The sequence below is a fragment of the Miscanthus floridulus genome, chromosome 2, assembly GCF_019320115.1.
Source record: "Miscanthus floridulus cultivar M001 chromosome 2, ASM1932011v1, whole genome shotgun sequence".
Classification (NCBI taxonomy): Eukaryota; Viridiplantae; Streptophyta; class Magnoliopsida; order Poales; family Poaceae; genus Miscanthus; species Miscanthus floridulus.
This window is the reverse complement of record NC_089581.1, coordinates 157,187,182-157,208,783: the sequence shown is the minus strand read 5'-3', so window position 1 is coordinate 157,208,783 and position 21,602 is coordinate 157,187,182. Positions and strand designations below refer to the sequence as shown.

General features: G+C 47.1%; 2 protein-coding genes and 1 pseudogene across 2 annotated transcripts; 2 read left to right on the top strand and 1 right to left on the bottom strand.

Moving 5' to 3' along the window:
* Window positions 1-5,332: 5,332 nt before the first annotated feature.
* LOC136540256 (chloride conductance regulatory protein ICln-like) lies at window positions 5,333-9,093 on the top strand. Its single transcript, XM_066532255.1, has 7 exons — window positions 5,333-5,609; window positions 5,687-5,810; window positions 6,890-7,004; window positions 7,394-7,453; window positions 7,526-7,609; window positions 7,688-7,764; window positions 8,656-9,093. Exons 1-7 carry the CDS (start codon window positions 5,449-5,451, stop codon window positions 8,722-8,724), a joined length of 690 nt encoding a protein of 229 aa, XP_066388352.1. The 5' UTR covers window positions 5,333-5,448; the 3' UTR covers window positions 8,725-9,093.
* A 423-nt stretch (window positions 9,094-9,516) lies between these two features.
* On the bottom strand, window positions 9,517-15,481 carry LOC136537318 (putative protease Do-like 14; annotated as a pseudogene).
* Window positions 15,482-20,610: 5,129 nt separating this feature from the next.
* Window positions 20,611-21,375, top strand: LOC136537317 (secreted RxLR effector protein 161-like). Its single transcript, XM_066529330.1, has one exon. The coding sequence runs from the start codon at window positions 20,611-20,613 to the stop codon at window positions 21,373-21,375; it is 765 nt and encodes a 254-aa protein (XP_066385427.1).
* Window positions 21,376-21,602: the final 227 nt, after the last annotated feature.

Below are 21,602 nucleotides of genomic sequence, written 5' to 3'. Positions count from 1 at the left end.
GTGCATTAGTTTTTTTTCGTCTACATTTAATGCTCCATGCACGTATCGCAAGATTCGATGTGATGACTATTGTAGCACTTTTTGGGAACTAAACAAGCACTTAACATAAATCTTTGTTAGGTTTATCCCTTTTTCCACCACCTCGTGTTCCATCTACGGAGGGATGAGTGATTGAAGGGTTTGAGGAACCCAATGTGTCCTTGCTTGTTTCTAACAACCTAGTTAAGATATCTTTTCGTGTTTCTTTAGGTAACCATACATCCCTTGTTTTTGTTTTGGTGATTAACATATCCATGATATGAGCGATAATTAGCGGTCGAGCATCTTATGTTCGTAGAGCAGACTCCTATCTATTGGTCAGTGTCATTTCATTGATTGTAGTAAAAAGGTGTAGCATGGTCTAGGGCTCCTTGCTGTGGTGCCAACCAAGGTGTCGAGACAAAAACCACTTAGGCCTTGTTTAGATCACCTCCAAATTCTAAGTTTTTTCACTCTCTTTCCATCACATCAATTTTTAGACACATACATGGAGCATTAAATATAGGTAAAAAAATAACTAATTGCACAGTTTGGTTGTAAATCACGAGACGAATCTTTTGAGCCTAGTTAATCCATGATCGGACAAAGTTTGTTAAATACAAACGAAACGTGCTACAGTGTCCAGATTGCAAAAATTTGCAATCTAAACGAGGCCTTAGTCACGCTAAAGAGCAGGACATAAAAATGCTCCTACTCATTAGATCATTGATGTTAACATTAGTGCATATGACGTGACAGCATGATTTGGTCATTGGTGCGATCAAACAAGTTACTCCTCCGTCTTAAAAAATATATATATGTAATTTTAATGTTCAAATTTTGTCTCAAAAAATATGTAATTATAGAATTAGAGATCACATTTTTCAATGAGATTCACCAATTAAAAATATCTCTACATGACTAAAAACTACTCAGACTAGGGGCCCTATAGATCTAAAAATAAATATTTTTAGATTATTAGTATTGATTTAAAATAAGTACATTAAAATAAAAAGGGGAAAAAAACCATTCAGCGCATGCGTAGACTAGAGAGACCGACGCGTTTAGTTGCCAAAATTTTTTGGGTTTAGCTATTATGGCATTTTCGTTTATATTTGGTAATTAGTATCTAATTATAAACTAATTAGGTTCGAAAGTTTTATCTCGCGATTTCTCATCTAATTATACAATTAGTTTTATTTTTCGTCTACTCTATGCATTTGCAGTAAGATTCGATGTGACACTTTAAGTTGATTTTTTTTTAAATCTAAACAGGACCTGCCACACCGTGCACGCGAGACAGACGCCCGGACGCACGCTGGTCAGTTGGCAACCCCCGAGGCCGCCTGCCATCGCCATTCCCTCGTCGTCCGCGCCGGCCGCGTCAGGGTCTCAGGGAGTGCCCGTCACGCTGCCACTGCGCGGGTAGTACAGTACTGTAGTTAGCTGGCGCCAGGCTTTGACTGCCGTCTGCCGGGCACGGGCACGACGACGTGCTGTGACGGACGACGGACGGACCAGCGGCCCAGCGATCTGTTTAGTTTCTCCCCTGAGTTTCGTAGATAATTCGTCGAATATTTAGACATCGTACATAAAATTTTAAATATAGACTAAACAATAATTAATTATATAATTTATGACTAATTTATGAGATAAATCTTTTAAGTTTAATTAGTCCATTATTTGATAACGTAATGTTACACTAACACATATACTAATAATAGATTAATTAGGTTTAATAAATTTATCTCATATGTTACTAACGGATTCTGTGCACCCAATATAATAGGCGACGTAACACCCAAACTTTAAAACAAGGCCTAACCGGACGGTTGGACGTCCTGTCGCAGTGGACGACGACCGTGGGGAAGAGCGGAGAACCCTCGGGCACGGCAGAGGCGACCGCGGTGTGCTGCCACGGACGCGACCGGCGCCTGTGGACTCGCTTCGCTGTGCTGGGTCTGCAGCTGGCCTAGCTGCTGCTGGGTGTCGCCGTGTCGGTGTCGCGCGCACGGGCGTGTGCATCCGGACATGGGTTCTGTTCTCTCGTCGGGTGCACGGGCCACGGGGTGAGGTGGGGCGGGGCATTGAGCTCGCGGGGCGTCAGCGCGGTTAGTGTCACTGCTGTGGTCACGGCCGGGAAGGCAACAACAGTACAGCGTCCGTGTTGTAACGTTGCGCGTCGTCGCGGCCTCTCGCTCACGGCCGGGAAGGCAACAACAGTTTCCTGGGAGGCTGGGACCGTGGGTATCTCACACTTTTTTCATGGGTTCGTGACTTGGTGTACGCTGATACTGTAGATGCCTCGCCGTGCACAGGGGCGCCGGTCTTGCTCGTGACGGTGCATCGAACCCAACGGTATGCATTGCGGATTCTCGGTGACTGCTGTGGGTATGTACGAATGTACGGTCTATTTGGTTTTGTCCCGTCACAAAATGGAGAAAACTGAGAAATTTTTTAGGCGCACATGCTCCAAAATAGTTCATAGCTGATCTGGTCAGAAATAATTGATCGACGGGGGGGCTGTCCTAGCACAAGAACAGGAAGAGTCACACACTATCAGCCTGTTCGGCTGCTGACTGGTTTAGTGTGAGAGAAAAATACTGTTTTGGTTGGAAATTTATGATCGTTTACGACCAAGCGAACAGACCGTATATGGTGTTTTCAGGGAAGCGAAATCTTTCCATCTCTTTCTATCAAGTTTTTGCTCCATTGTTCGTGGAAAAAAAAAAGAAAATCTTTGCGCCTTTGGCATCCCTTGTCTGCCAGAGTGGCAACAAAACAATGCTTTGATTTACGTGGTAATGTATCTATTATATGTTCACGTGTTTTCTCGATTTATGTTTGTTCCCTCTTTCAAGGACATCTAAAGCATGCAAAGAGGAAAAATATAGGGCTAGAGTTACATGTCACTTATAATTCTACAAGAATTTAAAATGCAGAAAAGTTTCTCATGAAACATCTGGATATAACGCAAAAACACATGAATTAGAGAAATAGAGAGAGATACACACAGAGAAAAGTTTCCAAGAGGTTAGACCATATGCCAGATTTTCTACAAAATTTCTATTGATCGAGCCTTTCCATAGGAATTTGGTAGGATTTGAAAATGTGAATTCTTTGTTTGAAAGGGCCGCATAGAAAAAAAAAATCCTATAGGTTACAATCTTACAAAAAATTCCTCCATGAATCCTAGTACTATAGTATGGTCCAAAGGAGGTCCAAGACCATATTTCATGACAAAAATGTACATAGTTATAAGAGGTTTATATAGATCCAAAAGACAGTACGACATTTTTTTGTGAAATTATACTAACATAATTGGAAATAGTATAGAAGTATTTTGAATTGCGAAATACATGGTAGTAGTAGGGCTAGTTTAGAGGGGCTCTGGATCCTCTCGTGGAGCAGTTTGTCTGGTGGAGCTGAAGTCGTTTCGAAAAATGCTTGAAAAACGGGTCTAGTTGTAGTTTTGTAAGCCCGTATTTGGGAAGGCTCTGCTCGCGTGTGCTACGGCACCGGAGTCAGCGCCTCTCGACAGAGCCCCCATTTTGTGGCTTCACCTCTATACGACGAAAATGGTTCCAGCTTCTCACATCATCGACGAAAATGTCTCCTCATGTGTACATTTGGTGCTGCTCCGCCAACTCCGGTGACGGAGGCAGAGGCGGAGCCGGAGCTCGTGTTGGAGCGCTAAATAAGGCCTAATACTCTGTGTCAAGTTCGTGAGGATGAATCGCAAGAAGACACAATTTTTCGGCTCTAGCTTCGGTTACTGCTTCAACGGTAGCTTTGGCTCCTTCAGGCTTCTTACCAGAAGATTTTTTAAGTGCCGTTTGGTAGGCCCTGGCTCCAAATGTGGAGCATGCCGAAAAATGTTTGGCAAAAACAGTTTCAACTACAGTTTGTAAAAAAAGCGGAGGCCGCAAACCGTCGGGTCTCGCGTCTCGACTCGCCGCCGCCACCGTCCTCCGTCTCCACCACCGCTGGTCCCCCTCCCTCTCCTCTGGCATATCGCCGGAGGTCCGAGGGAGTGGGGATCCATCGTTTTTAGTAAGTTTTTTTTTCAATAAATCGAGTCTTTAGGGGTAAGGTCTCTCCATATCAAGTTTCTTAGTTTTTGGGATTTATCTCTTTCTCCTCCTCTCTGGTGACGGCGAGAGGGCAGGGTGGAATTGTTTCTCCATGGCGGCTCTGTTGAAGATGAGGGCGACAACTATGACGTCAGCATCCTCACCCGTATGACATGGAGACTTTTATTTCTGGACGACGATTTCAAGGCGAAGATGGTGTCGCCGCCATAGAATAATTTTCTCCGGTCTCTTCTCCGTTTTATCGTGGTTAGATCTAGCCACGATGAAGGACCATGAAGAATAAGTTTCAGATTGAGAATAAGTTTTAAATTGGTCTTCCTTATTCTTCTGTGATAGAAAGAAAAAGAAGGAAGACACCATAAAGAATAAGTTTCTCAACTCCGCCTATATGAATGTTGGCCATCGCTCGTTGTGCTGTTCTTATGCCTTTTACCGATTGTTTGCATGTGCGGTCATCCATACTGCAAAGCGTCATACATGTTTGGTTTTGAGATCTGGAGATATTCACAGCGTGAGTATAATTTAGATGAAAAACAGTTTTTGAATATTTGTATAATCCATAGTGCTTGTAACCTGTTGATTTACCCACTTATTATCTAATATAATTCCCTTTTTATCGTAAAAAATACAGTTTTGTAAAAAAAAATATATATTAGATTTATGAGAAAGAGGCGTATTTGTGCGGCTGCTTCTCTTAAAAAACAGTTCCGACTTAAAAAAACGGTTAGCAAGACTTTTTGCAAGCAGACGTCAAAAGCGGAGCCAAACCCTACCGGAGCTACTACTTGTACCGTTCCGGTTCCTTCTTCTTCTTACTTAAGGCCTTGTTTAAATAGGAGGGTAAAATTTTGGATGTCACATCGGATGTTATATATGGATGTCCTACGAGGTGTTTTAATATTAATAAAAAAATAATTACAGAATCTGTCGGTAATCCGCGAGACAAATTTATTAAGCCTAATTAATCTGGCATTAGTGCATGTGTACTGTAGCACTATATTATCAAATTATAGACTAATTAGGCTTAAAAAATTCGTCTCACAAATTAGTCATAAACTGTGTAATTAATTATTTTTAAGTCTATATTTAATATTTTATATGTGTCTAAATAAGTAAATATTTAACGGGACCGAAGTAAACTTCAGGGAGGAACTAAACGGCCGTTGGTCGACTTCTCGGCGCAATACGTTTCCCAACACATAGCGCCGTACGCACGGGCACAGGCACGGGCCTCTACCACCGCTAAACCCTTCCGAAAGAATCCCCAAATCTCGCACACCCCGAAGCCTTCGAGGCCCGAAACCCTAGCTCCTCGTCCTCCCCGCCGCTTCCACGCATGGCTCCAGGACTGCAGCTCTTCAGTGACATTGCCGACGACGGCACGCCCCGGCTCGACGCCGCCTCCGGCGAGGAGCTGGTCCGCATGGACCGCGCCGTCGCTGTCGCCCTTGGCCCCCGTTCGCCGGAGTCCCCGGGGACTCTGTTCGTCACCACCAGGTATGAGCTCTCAGATTATGGCTGCAACAGTTCTTCGGATGCCTATCGTTTCGTTAACTGTTGGCTGGTTCAACCAGGAGGGTGATTTGGCTTAGCGAGGCGGAGAAGGGCAAGGGCTACGCGGTGGACTTCCTCGACATCACGCTTCACGCCGTGTCGCGCTACGTGGAGGCGTATCCCTCGCCCTGCATCTACACGCAGGTGATTGGAGCAGCAAGCACTACGTTTGCTGATACTTGCTCGTTGTAGATACTGCCCTTTGAGGTCCAATAGGATCAGGATCAGAGATTGATCAGGCGTAGCTCTGATGTTCTAACAGTTGAGCTATATGTTCCTAAAGTGTGGGCCTACCTCATTGAACTGACTTGGACCGTGGTCTAGGATCTACAGAGTGTTCTTTGCTATAAGCTTGTACTAGTTGGTAGTGGCCTAGTGGGTTAGGCCGTGCATTTCAGCTTGAGATGGCTCTTACTGGGAGACCCCTTTGCTTACGGAATTACAGAAAACGTTCTTCTGCTCTTTGCTGGATGTTTTGATAATACCTCAGCTTTTGGAGAACAAGGAGCTCTGATTCACAGATCATAGAACTATCATGGATTACTCGGTGTAGGATCTTTGTCACACGGCGCTTAGTTGTAATTTTGTTTCCTGGCTGTTGCAGTTGAGTTGTAGTCAAAGTTGCAGCTGGTACGTTTGTGGATTTGGTGTTTATAGCTTTGCACTGTTTGGTGTTCTGATTGGTACTCTGGGGACATTTGTGCTCAGATGTTCTCTTGTGGATATACTCAAGGTCCATCAGATAGGTTCTTATGGACTGTTTGCCTGTTTGGAACTCGTGCATTTTCACTGATGAACAAAAGCTCTCTATTTGCATGAGAGGAGGTGGCTGTTAACTTTTTGTCTCATTTTTTTATTGCTGGGAGTACCTGTCCTATTTCGTATGAGGTTTCCCCATTGCTTCTTCATTGATATGTGATCAGTGACGTTGCTAGAGTTTATGACAAAGCTAACCCTCATTTGCATACAGATGTATGGTACTCCTGCTGTGTTGGTTTTTTTTCGCGAACGTGCATTTTGCACCCTGCTGCGTTGGTTAAAAGTTTGCGAATAAGAACCCTGTTTACTTTATTTAATAGCTGCATAACGGCATAACCTGATTATGAGAAGTCTAGATCTGTTTTTGGTGTTTAATAGACCATTATTTGTCTGTTTATTTCTGTTGTTTGGTTTTTAATATTCTCTGGTGTAAATGTCTGACTTTTTGTACGTTTAATTTGAAGATTGAGGCAGCAGTTGGTACATATGAGGAGGCTGGTGAATCAAATCCTGAAGCAAATGAACTAGAGCTATCTAGAGTATCTGAAATGCGGCTCATACTAGCGGACCCTGGTCAATGTATCCTTTTGAATTAACTTGTCTAATTAAAATATTTCCTTAGATGCTGGAGTTCAAGTGCTTGCTGATTTAGTCTCCAGGACTTGTGATCTAGTGAACTGATTCAAGGCACTACTAATTATGTTATGCAAATAATTCTCACAGATAAGCCTTGTGAATTTAATTGTAAAACTGATATCAGCGAACTACTAAATTTTCTTGTTTCTTGAGTTCTTGGAAAAAAATCCTCGGTCCCTTCGTTATCCTAGGGGTATACTTTACCAATTTGAAACTGGTCATAAATAAGATTATTACCTGTCTACCTTTACTTTATTTGATTATTTGAATCGTACAAACTTTTTTATATAGTTCGTGGCATTGCATGACTTGTATCCTTGACAGAGCTTCAGTGGATGCACTTTTCGATGTCTTCTGTCATTGTGCTGAACTGAATCCTGACCCTAATGCTGGTAAGCCATGAATTTACAGTTGATACTTAAAAAGGTTCTGTCGCAGATCTATGTAATCTTTTGAATTCACAGAGTGCGACGAGGAGAATGGTTGGTTCCATGGTGAAGATATGTCTGATGGTGGCTGGGTTCATGATGATGAGGACATGGTTGATGGTAAGTATTGTGTTTCTCTTGTTCTACATGTTTGCTCTAATGTGATAGCAGCACTTAGATGTCTTACCTTGCATGCAGAAAATGGCCCCCAGTTTTTCAGTGCTAATCCGATAGGTCAAAATGGTGGACATGACCTCATTGGTTCAGTAATTGAGGTATCCAATGAATTTCTTTATATCTTATAAGTTTTATTTTCATTACTATTGTATAAGCATATGATGGAACAAATGCCCATCTGACAACAACAACAACAACAACAAAGCCTTTAAGTCCCAAACAAGTTGGGTGAGGCTAGAGTTGAAACCCAGCAGAAGCAATCAAGGTTCAGGCACGTGAATAGCTGTTTTCCAAGCACTCCTATCTAAGGCTAAGTCTTTGGGTATATTCCATCCTTTCAAGTCTTCTTTTATTGGCTCTATCCAAGTCAACTTCGGTCTTCCTCTGCCTCTCTTCACGACGTTCACGTTACTATCCTGGCTTAGGATTCCACTACGCACCGGTGCCTCTGGAGGTCTCCGTTGGACATGTCCAAACCATCTCAACCGATGTTGGACAAGCTTTTCTTCAACTCGTGCTACCCCTAATCTATCACGTATATCATCGTTCCGAACTCGATCCCTTCTTGTATGGCCGCAAATCCAACGCAACATACGCATTTCCGCGACACTTATCTGTTGAACATGTCGTCTCTTCGTAGGCCAACATTCTGCACCATACAACATAGCAGGTCTAATGCCCATCTGAGATAAGCCTTATTTATCCTCTCTGTTGATTATTGGCGTCTTCTATTAAAGCTGAACGCTGAAAACAATAATGTAACACAAATATGTGTGTGTCTGAATTATATGGCTCTTAGAATTTGTTCCCATGGATTTATTGTGATATTAATTTTGAATTAAACTTGATTCTGGGCTACTTTTTGCTGTGGTGAATCAATTGTTGTTTGAAAAAATGGAATACACTATCTGTCCCGAGGTATTTTTTTTTTCTAATTATGATAAAAAAATAAGACTCTCCGTTAACATTACTGGCATTTTGGCTTGCAGCTTCAAATCAACGACCAGCGTTTTGAGGATGCAGAGGAGGAACAGGAGAGCCATGAAAATGGACATTAGAAACAGGAACATGTTCCTCGAGAGCATCGTGTGATTTATTTTGTTGTAAATCACTACCGATGCAGCTTGGTTTGCCTACTGTTTCATCTACACTTTCTCTTCCTTTTCCCTTCCTCGATGTTATAGGATTAACATCTCTGGGTGACTTTCTGGAGTTGCATCGATGGTTTCTTTTGGTGAGAAAAGGTCTTGCTTCTGGTCAAGAATGTAACTTGTAGAGCATGATGCTGAATCGTGTGGAATTAGTTCGGTACTTTTGATCTAACAAATAGAAGGTCGAATTGGGAAAGGAAATATATTATCGTTTCCCTTGTATATCATGGCACAGTTATTTATGTCTGTTTAGAATGAAGTTCAGTTTGGGTGTTGCAAGGGCCCCGTATTCAGTCACAATTTCATATACATATTTGTTTACCCAGCATGTATTGATTAGCGATGTTTGCTACACGGAATTCGGGAACGTATAATTAGCGCTTATGGGCTACCAGCCTACCATGTGTTTATCTTTGTTGAAAAAAAAAAGTCACGTCCCTGCCACTTGCCTTGCTACCCATCGTCCCATCCCAGGAATTAAGGTGGTGGAAGTTGGGCCTCAATATCTCACTCTCGTTTTCCACCTAAACTCAGACAAGCGAAGCACGTTAGAAATAGTCTCCATTTTTGTAGAGCATCTAAATTCCGTGGAAGCCTTGCGAAGATACCCTTTTCCCCGAGCGCAAGAGCACCATGACGACAAACAGTACAACCCAAGCACAGCCCAAGCATGAACACGTCTAATATTTGAAAATAGCATCAGTTCCTGAAATCACGCACAGTTTCTGAAAATAGGTACATATGGCAACAGATTGGTTCTGGATATTGTCAACCCATAACCGGTCCATCGAATAAAGTATATGGAAACAACAGTTTAACATGTTAGAAAAGAAGGTGCTTCTACCCCTGCAATGATGTCACAACAGCACGTACTGGGGTCTTGTTCTCTATAATAAATCTCTAATTCAAGTCTTGCCAAATCTTCAGGACGCCACCACCGTGGCAAGGTCACAGGCCATCTGTTTATATGGACACAATGTAATGTCATCCATAAATGTACAACAACAACAACAACAACAAAGCCTTTAAGTCCCAAACAAGTTGGGGTAGGCTAGAGTTGAAACCCATCAGAAGCAATCAAGGTTCAGGCACGTGAATAGCTGTCTTCCAAGCACTCCTATCTAAGGCTAAGTCTTTAGGTATATTCCATCCTTTCAAGTCTCCTTTTATTGCCTCTACCCAAGTCATCTTCGGTCTTCCTCTGCCTCTCTTCACATTACAAAACTAGAGAATGCAGTGCCATGTATTAGAATACCTGTTACAAAACTTGCTGGGATCCCCAGGGAGAGTCCAGTCTAGGCAACGAGATGGATTAACATCATAGCCACCTTCAGCAACAGTCCTGAATGTAAAAACACACCAAGGAATGTAATACCTAATTAAAAATTATGCATGCTTCACTGAATCTGCTTCAATAATAAACATTTTAAAATTCTCGCACAAGTTTTACATGTCCACGTACTTGGAATCTAAATACACTACATGACAAGCAATTGAATATATACCTAAAAGGAAATTTAGACATACCTTTGTCCCTTAAAATATTCCAAGACATCATGAATCTCGTCCCATGGTATGGGGTTCCAACTAAGTACTTGTCATAGAAGTTCATGCCAACAAATTTGCCATCAAAATCAAGAAGGGGCCCTCCAATGCCAGCCTAACCAGGTGAAGTTGTCATTGGTAATGTCAAACAGATATGGTACTTAACTCATTCAGATGCAACTATTTACTTCAACTGTATGATATCACATAAGAAAAAATAACAGCTGTACCTTACTGATGGTACATATGCAACATCGAAGAAATTCGCAATCATGAGACCGGCATAGGAGACAGTTCCCCTCTTTTAGCCATCAATCTACCAGATTTGAAGATACATCCCACAGCTAGTAATTCAAAAGAGCCAGACCCCCGATATTGAACCTTTACCGGTTCGGTAGGACAAAAATCCTTGACACTGATTAGAGCAATATTGTAATGCAAATTATAATGTTGTAATGTCCCATCTGCATGCTGTTCGTTTGGAAGTAATACTTGAATCTGCCATGAAAAACAGTTGAGACTTAGGCAATGAGCTAAAAGAACAGGGACAGCAGATTAACTAGAATTACCAACCCTCAAGTTTTCAACGATCTTGTATTCACAAGAAGAATCTCTAATCAAGCTCGCTGAAGTCAGGATAGTGGTACGTCCATTCCATTCAATAAAGAGTCCTGTGCATGCAAAAAACCTTTTTTTCTCCTGCGGACCACAATTTATATCTTAAGTTTGTTGATCATATAGAAACATAAAACAGCAAACAACACAGCATTGTAAACTTACCATTGAATGAAGCAAGTGCGACGATATTATCATGTATGTTAGAGGCAACTGGTTTACTTATTTCACTCCAGACACTTGTACCATATATGTCACCAAAAGTCTCCTCGAAAGTATTAACCAAAATAATATCGTCTGGTTAATGATGATAAAAAGCACAATAGTCATAAGTGGTGCAGTATATCCGTAAAAAAAACACAATGCATAAGAAGTCAAGATATTTGCTGGCACTGACTCACCATTTAACATTGATTCTGGCGGCTTAGGATGGCCCAAAGATTCTAGATCCTGAGACTGATCCTTGTTAACCACTGCAACAACAGCAAGAGGTCATGTGATTAGCACTAACACATGCTAATATTGGGAAGGATAAGTAACATTCACACAAAATTCTCAATATAACATTATATTAGTATACATAATTATATATTATGACGACCTGAGTAACAAAACACACTATAAGTGATTGTTCTTAAAACACCCATGAACAGATTAAGTGGTTAAATGATTATCACAAACTCTATGAAAATACAACTGTATAAAGCTAAGCTTGTCAATAACTATTATGAGAGTACAAATGTGCTATAAATTTGCACCATTTATGTCGACTTTACAAATAGATATTATTGTAGATGAAGATGAACTACGTAATGCGAAAATGTTAGAGGCTTAAAGTGAAGCTGTGTGCTCACCTTCTTTACAAGAGTAAGACATCTCAGCAAAGGATGTTAGAATAAACTACTGTTTTCCTTGTGTGAACACAGCAGGGGAAGGCAGCGCCGAAAGGCCCCCTGCTGTGATACTATAGGCGCTGCAGGTGCAGGCGTCGCACGGCTCATCTGCAGCACTGTAGCCACATGCAGAGGCCGACGCAGACTCAACCCTGTATGTTATCTAGTTACTGTTACAGCATGTGCGTTGTACTAGAACTAGATGGATAGAGTTGTATAAATAGACTACCACGGCAACTCAGTAAAGAGAGCTCAGATTTGCTATCTCCCATACAGGCTTCAGCCAACGCTGGTGTCTTGTACTGTGTGTATGCTCTGTTCTCCCTCTTCTTCAACCTCGAGCCATCGTGAGTGGGGACGGACAGCACTTATTCATGGTCGGCTTAGCTAGTGGGTGCTCGGCAACACTAGCGTGTGCTCGGCAAGAGTGGTGAGTGGTTCACTCACCTGAGCCGATGATCCTGTGGGCCAACAAGTGGTATTGTAGCCGTACAAGCGTCATCGCCAGACTAACCGCTGGCGATGACGGGCGGATCGGAGATAGGCGACAGCAATGGCACTGCTGTGGTTGCCCAGCCACGACCGGAGGTCGTTGTTCGCATGGTGCAGGAGGTCAGCGGCACCAGTTGGCCAACGCTGACTCGCACCAACTATGGAGAGTGGTTGGTGACCATGAAGGTCAAGCTTAGAGCCCGACAGCTCTAAAATGCTGTTGACATGGGCACCGACAATGAGAAAGATGATATGTCAGCGTTGAAGGCTATCCTCGCTGCTGCACCGGCGGAGTACAGGGAGCCGTTGGGGGCGAAGAGCTCGGCTAAGGAGGCGTGGGAGGCTATTGCGGCGATGCGCGTCGGTTCCGACCGTGCAAAGAAGGCGACAGCCCAGCTTCTGAAGCAGGATTACGCCAACCTCAAGTTCAAGGATGGTGAAATGGCGGAGGACTTCTTCCTCTGCCTGTTGACACTCATCAGCAAGCTGAAGAGCCATGGCGTCACCATCGACGAAGAGGAGACGGTCTCCAAGTATCTCCACTCCGTGCCGATAAAGTACATCCAGATCGCTCTCTCCATAGAGACGATGTTGGACTTGTCTACCCTCACCATTGAGGATGTGACAGGCCGTCTAAAACGACCCCGATTTCCACGAAGGGAAATCCACAGCGTCGAAGTGTAATAAGACCGTTGTAGATCATATTACCCAAATTCCAGTCGAATATCACATCCATACAACGATAATATCAGAGTACAAATAGTATGGAATTACATAAATTATTACATCGCCGCATTGGCGGAATCAAAAGTAGCATTCATTCAGAACAGCTTGAAGATAAGATCGCCAAACTCGAGCGTAGGCACGAACCCCTCATCCGTCAAACTCCTCAGAGCTAAACTCCTCAGTAGAACCTATGTGCCAAAATTTATCAGTACGATTTGTACTGGCTACTCCCAACCCTATGAGCATTGCTTTGTGGAAATTGGATGCAAGTTGGATATAGTCAAAAGGAACCTATAAGGCTAGGGTTTCCTATGTATTTTAGCATATCAAGTATATAACAGTATAGTCAAGTTTTAACACCATTCCCACACACATTCCACTCCATTCCCTTTTCCGAGCTAGGTTTCGATCCTGGGATCGATATACCACCATCTCCACACCATCACCATACCTTAACCATACCATCGCTCAGTCGACAGGCCAACTCCCTCTCGGCACTGTCTCAAGGCCCATAGCCCCTGGCTACGACCGAATACTCACTTCCAGGGGGAGAAGATAAGAACTCATCTCACTATCTAGTTTAAGCGAAACCCAGGAAAGGTCCATAGCCAACAAGTCGGCACATGTATCGATCGATCAACCATACACTCTGCAGAGGTTTTACATAACCACAAGATCTGCCTTCCTCGCTGACCGTCGTCAACTGGGCTGATTTTGGCCGCTTGCTAGCCTAGGATAATGCCACTCTACCATTCAGCCCTGGTACACCCCAAGTCTAGTCTAGGGTGGCTGAAACTGTGAGTCATGAGCCAGGTCCACAAGGTCTCCATAAAGTCTCGAAAGGGTGTGGGGGAAATCCTCCGCACCCCGTACCTCCCTACACTGTCCGCTATCAACCTAGCAGTAGTGGCAATATCCTACCCAGTAGTCCAGCCGCCCCGCACCATATAGGACGAGTGGTACGTAAGGCTTCCCGATGAATCTGAGTACTAGTAAGTCCTTAGGGGTGACCAAGCCAGAATGTCTTCATTAGGGTTTCCATTTATCGTGCCACCACAACACCTCCATCCCGAGCTCCTCCCATCACAGGTTCACACCCAGGACCACCTCATATACCATTTACCCACCATAGGTATCCATTCCAGGGGTGCCTAGGTAGCACCCCACGGTAAGACTTGCCTTAGGCTCGTCGTATACTCCAACTTAGTCGACACAACCCTCACCCTCCATACACCCAAGTCACACACGCAGCACTCTCCCCGTAGTCTAGAATACACCACGCATTAATGTAGTATAAGCGTAGTAGAAGTACCAGCAAATAAAATATAGCAGTAAGCGTGTGTCTAACCTAATAGCAGGGTATGCAGGGGTAAGGTTGCGTCAAGGTAAAGGCCATCAAGAAGGCATACTACCATGCAAGTCCTATCATAGTATGATTATAACAGTAAAGTAAAGCAATAGCAGTTCTACATTAGCCATGCGTAATAGGTGCTATGAGATTGGGTGGGATGTGGCATCTTCAGTGTAGTCGTCTCCGTACTCCTCACGGTACTCACGATCCTCGTCTGTCTGATTCTCCTTCGAGTCTGCAAACGATCGCATTATAGTCGCGTTAGCGACGTCTATAGAATAGCACAAGAAGCAATGAAAATTCAAAAGAGCCAAATGCACTCAAACATGGGTTCATTGCGTAGAGCTTAATTTTAGATGAATTTTGGTTTTGGTTTCGTATTTTTCTGAGATCATATGAATTAGTTATGAATTTCTGAAGTTTAAATCTATTTCTAAAAATAGAAAAAGGCTAAATTAATCCGGGGCTGACACGTGTCATGTTGTGGTTGGTCCACGTGGCTTGCTGACGTCAGCATGACGTCAGCATCACGGTTCCGAGCTGACAGGTGGGGCCCAGCTGATGTCAGCGTGACGTCATCAATGTTGTCCACACCGACAGGTGGGGCCAAGGTTATTGGGTCACTAACAGGTGGGTCCGGTCAACGTTAGTCAACGGTCAACAGTCAGGGTCGCTGACATGTGGGGCCTGGGCTGCTGACATCAGCAGCTGATGTCAGCGTGACGTCAGCATGACGTCACCCTGGCTGCGTGGGCTGCTGACATGTGGGTCCCATGTGACGTCAGCATGACGTCAGCTCCTGTCGTGTGGGTCCAAAATGTCCCGTGTCACTGACATGTGGGGCCAGATCAATGGTCAACGTTGACCAGTCAACGGTCAACATGGCCGGGTCTCAAACGGGCTTCGGGTTGGGCCGGTCTGGGCCGGGCCAGGCTGAACACGTGGCACGCTGTGACGCTGCCACGTCACGGCCATGGGCTCTTATTGGGCTTCATCCACAGCGCGGCTCACACCGTGTGGCTCACGGTGGACCAGCGCTCATGGTCCATGGACCTATGGTAGGGCACATGGTGGTCCAAGTCCACCGTCTCTTCTCCTTGGCTTGGCTCACATGCACCGAGCTCATGCATGGGTGGCCGGCGAGGGGGTGTTCCCCTATTTTTCTCCCGTGGTGGTGCTCCTACCGGTGGCGAGCTAGCTGTGAGCCTTCGTGGCGGTGCTAGTGCCCAATTGGGGAGGGGAAAAGCTTCCTCGGGCCACGGCGACTGCGTTGGTGGGGTCAAAATGGCGGCCAGAGCTTCCCAAGGTGCTGGCCACGGCGAGCGGCGGCTCAAGCACCACCGGCATGCGGGAATGGCGCGGGTGCTACGGCATAGGCCGATCTGTGGTGCATGTGGGCGACGCAGGGCTCCAGTGGGCCTATTGGGCAGGTCGAGGGGTCCTCTAGTGCCTCCGGTGGCGTTGGCCACGGCGGTGGCCTTCCGAGCACAACGGTGGCGTCGGGGATGTGGCTACGGTCACCGTGAAACGTCTTGGTGGGGGCGTGTATGTTTCTACGGATGCGTGGGGATGCGGCGAGGACGTCCAGGCTCAAGGCGAGGCTCGGTTCTCCTGTGGCCGGTAGGGGCTTCCCGGCAGCCACGGCGGTCATGAGGACAACGGCGAGGCGCACGGGTGAACCATGGGGCTCTAGCGGGGTGGTCATGGCGTGGTCACAGACGTGTGCATGGGTGCGGGTGTTCCCAGCGGCCGGAGATGGCCCTGGCCTACGCGCTCCCGGTGTGGAGCGCCATGGCCGGCATGGTATGGTCCGACGGCGAGCAGGGAGAGACCGGGAGGCTCACCGTAGGTGTCGTGGGAGATAGGATGGTGGTGTAGTGGCGGGTTGCGGCCGTGTAGCTCCAGAAGCAGTGCCGTGCCGACCCGGGACCACGATGGCAACGATGGCATCGTCTTCGGCTCCAATGACCTCCTCCCCCGCAGCGGCTCCGCCCTCCTCTCCTGATCTCTTCCTCGGCCTTCTACTCTTAGTGAAGTGGTTGGCCACCCAGTGGCGGTAGGCAGTGGGACGAGCGCTAGGGCAACTGAGGGCTGAGCTTTATAGTTGAGCTTCAAGCTCCAATGGCGGACGGTAATTGAGCGGTGGTGGCATGATCAGTGGCATCCAAGGGCTCGCGTGCGGTGGCGTAGGCGTGGCGCAAGGGTTGCGTGGGTGCGGCGCCAAGGAGACAGGGTCATGCCCCGGGCGTGACCACCTGGCCCACACTGTCACCTTGGTCGGTCTCCAGTCGTGCGGGCGTGGGCGAGGTAGAAGACGCTACTGTGCTGGTGAGTGGCTAGCGCGCGGGGTCCAGCGGGCAGCGGCTACGGGCGAAGCAAAGGGGCACGCGGGTGAGCAGCGCGGGGCTGACGCGCGGGGCCAATGTGGCAGCGACTACTGGCGGGGCTGATGGGCGCGCGGGCGAGCAGCGGTAGCCTAGGCCAGCTTGCTGGGCCGCGTGCGCGCGCACTGAGGCTGGCTGGGCCGGTCGGTTGGGCTGATTGGCGCAGGCCGAGCCTGCGAGGCCTTCTTCTTCCTTTTTCTTTTTCTGTTTTTTTCATTTCTTTTCCATTTGTTTGAATTCAAATTTGGTTTAGAATTTGAATTCACAACTAAGGTAACTTATTCATTAGAGTTTAGGGAATTTTGTTTAATAATAACTTTATGGTTTATTACTTTAATGGAATTGTTAAGCATAACATAAAGCAAATGAAAACCCAAACCACAATTTAAGTTAAAATTGTATGCAACATTTATTTGTTAGAAGTTAAATAATCATAATCAACAAATGATATGCCATGCTTATGTGTTGACTTAGGTTGGGTTACTTCTAATGCAACTCTTAGGTTGGGTTTCTTTACATGACACTCATCGTCACATGGGAGTTTTAAAGAAAAAATTTTGTAGTTGGTATTTTTTTTGGTGTGTGGATTTTTGGGTTGTTACACCGTCTGCGGGCGGTGGACGAGCACCTAGAGCAGGCGATAGCAATGAAGGACAGCGGCAAACTGCTGCTGATGGAAGAGGAGTGGGCTGCTCGGAGGAACTTTGGGAAGGCAGCCTCCTCCAACCACAGTGGTGATGGCAAGCGCCGCGGCAAAGCTTCTTCTAAGAAGAAGAAGCAAGTCGACCCCAATGCCTACCGGCACTGCAGGAAGATGGGCCATTGTCACGGGAGTGCCCAAATCATAAGCAGGAGAAGAAGGCTGAGGCTCATCTGATGCAAGCTGATGATGAGGATGAGGCCACTATCCTGATGGCGATGTTCTGTGCACTGCATGACATCGAGGCCGAGGAGAGGGAAGAGGCGACAATGGTGGAAGGACCTATGAAGGCCCTAAAGATTGTCAACCTCGACGAACCACGCACCCAAGTCCACCTCGGACATGTGGGCGCCGACTAGGAGCAGCGGTGGTATCTGGACTCTAGTGCCAGCAACCACATGACGAGCTCCAAGGCATCCTTCTCTGAGCTCGACGACGATGTTACCGGTATGGTGAAGTTTGGTGACGGCTCAAGGGTGGCTATCCAAGGGCGTGACACCATCATCTTCAGGTGCCAGAATGGGGAGCACCGCGTGCTAACAGATGTATATTACATCCCACAGCTGCGTTCTAACATCATTAGCATTGGTCAGTAGGATGAGCGTGGTAACGAGGTACTGATCAAGGATGGAGTCCTTAGGATTAGGGACTGGGAGCAGTGACTTCTTGCCAAGGTGAAGAGGTCCCTAAACCGGTTATACCTGCTTGACCTAAAGGTAGAGCAGCCAGTGTGCCTGGCGGCAAGGCACTCCAAGGAACCATGGATGTAGCATGCCCGATTCGGACATCTCAGCTTTGACGCACTTGGTCGGCTAGAGAAGATGGTCCGAGGGCTACCCCACATCAAGTACGAAGGCAAGCCATGTGACAGTTGCCTGGCCAGGAAGCAGAGGAGACTACCATTTCCAAAGGCGGCCAAGTATCGCACGAAGGACGCTCTCAAGCTCGTCCACGATGACCTCTATGGGCCGATCACGCCAGCTACAAACGGTGGTCGGCGGTACTTCCTCCTACTCGTGGATGATTGCAGTCGCTACATGTGGCTACAACTCCTGACGAGCAAGGATGAAGTGACGACGGCGATCAAAAAGTTCAAGATGCGCGCAGAGGCCAAGAGCGATAAGAAGCTCCGAGTGCTGAGGAGTAATCGTGGCGACGAATTCACTTCGGTGGGGTTCGCTGCGTACTGCGTAGATTAGGGTGTGGAGCGACACCACACCGCGCCGTACTCGCCACAATAGAATGGCGTGGTGGAGCGACAGAACCAGACGGTGGTCGGCATGGCCTAATCCATGATGAAGGCCAAAGGCATGCTAGCAAGGTTCTAGGGGGAGGCGATGACCACGACAGTGTTTATCCTCAGCCGCACTCCGACCAAAGCCCTGGCGAGCAAGACGCCGTTCGAAGCTTGGTATGGGCGCAAGCCGAGCGTGTCCTTCCTCTGGACATTCGGCTGCATCGGACACGTTAGGAAGACAAAGCTGAACCTCACCAAGCTAGAGGACAAGAGCACACCAATGGTGTTCCTAGGCTATGCGGAGGGTACCAAGGCATACCAGCTCTATGACCCACATAGAGACAAGGTGCTTGTCTCACGCGACATCATGTTCGACGAGAAGGCGACTTGGGACTAGAGCAGTCCGAGCATGGGGGAAGCTGGCGGCTTCACCAACACCTTCGTCGTCGAGCACTTAGTCATCCATGGTGGTGGAGATGCTAGGAAAGAGGTGTTGAGCACTCTGGGAGGAGTGCTGAGCACTCTAGCGGTAGAGCCGAGCACTCCTAGAGCAGTGTCGAGCACTTTGGGAGGGATGTCGAACACTCCAGGAGGAGTACCGAGCACTCCTAAAGGGATGCCGATCACGCTAGGAGTGGTGCTGAGAGGTTCTACAGTGGTGGCGATCACTCTAGGACGAGTGTCGAGCACTCCCGTGGCAGAGCCAAGACATCTTATAGTGGTGCCGACCACTCTAAGACTGAGGCTGAGCACTCCTATAGTAGGGCTGAACACTACAGGAGTTATGACAAGCTGTCCAGAAGTAGTGCTGAGCACTGCAACTAGGGTGCCGAGCACTCAAGGTGCTATGCCAAGCACTCTGGTGGAACAGGAAACTCCATCAATGCTGATCGAGTTCGCCTCACCTCCAAGTGACATCATTGAGTTTGTGGACGCCTACCACGAAGGTGAGGAGGTGCGGTTCCGTAGGCTGGACGACATCATCGGTGGCACATGACCCTCAAGACTGGTTGGTCGGCTACTCAATGATGTAGAGCTGCTGCTCGTCAGTGCAGAGGAACCACCCACGTTCGTGCTGGCCGAGCGGGATAGAAACTGGCAACTGGTGATGCTGGAGGAGATGAAGGCGATCGAGGAAAACAAGACATGGTAGCTCATCGATCCACCTCCAGGATGTCGTCCGATCAGCCTGAAGTGGGTGTACAAGGTCAAGCAGGATGAGCTTAGTGCTATTGTCAAGCACAAGGCGGGCCTCATCACTCGAGGCTTTGCTCAGTGCAAGGGCATCAACTTTGAGGTGGTCTTTGCGCTAGTAGCGCGTATGGAGTCGATTCATTTGCTACTAGCCTTGGCAGCAACAAAGGACTGGTGCATCCATCACTTGGACGTTAAATTGGCCTTCCTCAACGGCGAACTAGCGGAGACGGTCTTCGTCAGGCAACCTCTAGGTTTTGCCATCAAGGGAGAGGAGCACAAGGTGCTCCAACTGCACAAGGCACTCTACGGGCTGTGGTAGGCCCCATGAGCATGGAACGCTAAGCTTGATGCCACGCTGGGTGAGCTTGGGTTTCAGCGGTGCGCAACCGAGCACGCACTGTACACGTGGCGATGGGGGAAGGAGGAGCTCATCGTCGGCATGTATGTGGATGACCTAATCATCATTGGCGTGCGTGCAGAGAACATCAATGGCTTCAAGCATGAGATGGCGGCTCGTTTTTGAATGAGCGATCTCGGCGCCCTCTCCTACTACCTCGGTATCGAGGTGAGACAGGGGAAGGAGGAACTCACACTCGGTCAGAGCGCTATTGGAGAGGAGCGGCATGGCTGAGTGCAAGCCATGCGTGACTACGATGGAGGAGCGGCTGAAGCTAACGAAGGCCAGCACCATGGCGAAAGTGGATGAAACACTCTACCGGAGCATTGTCGGTGGTCTGCGCTACCTAGTCCACATGAGGCCAGACATTGCATTCACCATGGGCTACGTCAGTCGCTTCATGGAGGATCCTAGAGAGGATCACTGGGCTACGGTAAAGCAGCTACTGTGCTACGTCAAGGGGACGGTGGATCATGGGATCATCTTCCCAAAGATCGGCGGGAGTAGGCTACAGCTCACTATGTTCAATGATGCAGGCATGGTGGGGGACATCGATGGACGATGGAGCACCTCTCGCGTGCTCATCTTCCTTGGGTCGGCCCTAATCTCATGGCTATCACTAAAACAAAAGGTGGTGTCGCTATCTACGTGCGAGGCAGAGTACATAGCGACGGCCACGGTGGTGTGCCAAGTTGTGTGGCTGCGCTGGCTGCTGGGTGAGCTGACCGGCATGGAAGCTCACCCACCAGCACTGATAGTGGACAACCAGCCCGCCATTGCCCTCGTGAAGAATCCAGTTCTGCACGACCAAAGCAAACACATCGACGTGAAGTTCCACTTCCTCAGGGACTTTGTCGATGGAGGGAAGATCGTCATCGAGTTAGTCGAAACTAGTCGGCAACTCGCGGATGTCCTTACCGAGCCGCTCGAACGTCTTCAACTTATGGAGCTGAAGGGGATGATCGGCATGGAGGGGGTACAAGAGATAGCAGTAGGTTTAGGGGAAGAATTGTTAGAGTAAACTACTGCTTTCCTTGTGTGAATACAGCAAGGGAAGGCGGCACCAAAAGGCCCCCTGCTGTGATACTGTAGCCGCTACAGGTGCAGGCACCGCACGGGTCACCTGCAGCACTATAGCCACATGAAGAGGCCAGCACAGAGTCAGCCCTATATGTTATCTAGTTACTGTTATAGCATGTGTGCTGTACTAGGACTAGGTGAATAGAGTTGTATAAATAGACTATCACG

Excerpts from the sequence above, each read along its gene's own strand:
- LOC136540256 (XM_066532255.1), top strand. The coding sequence starts at position 5,449 with ATGGCTCCAGGACTGCAGCTCTTCAGTGACATTGCCGACGACGGCACG. Across the intron at positions 7,610-7,687 it reads TGATGAGGACATGGTTGATG|AAAATGGCCCCCAGTTTTTC; the intron begins GTAAGTATTGTG and ends CCTTGCATGCAG. Across the intron at positions 7,765-8,655 it reads TCATTGGTTCAGTAATTGAG|CTTCAAATCAACGACCAGCG; the intron begins GTATCCAATGAA and ends TTTGGCTTGCAG.
- LOC136537317 (XM_066529330.1), top strand. The coding sequence starts at position 20,611 with ATGGAGGAGCGGCTGAAGCTAACGAAGGCCAGCACCATGGCGAAAGTG.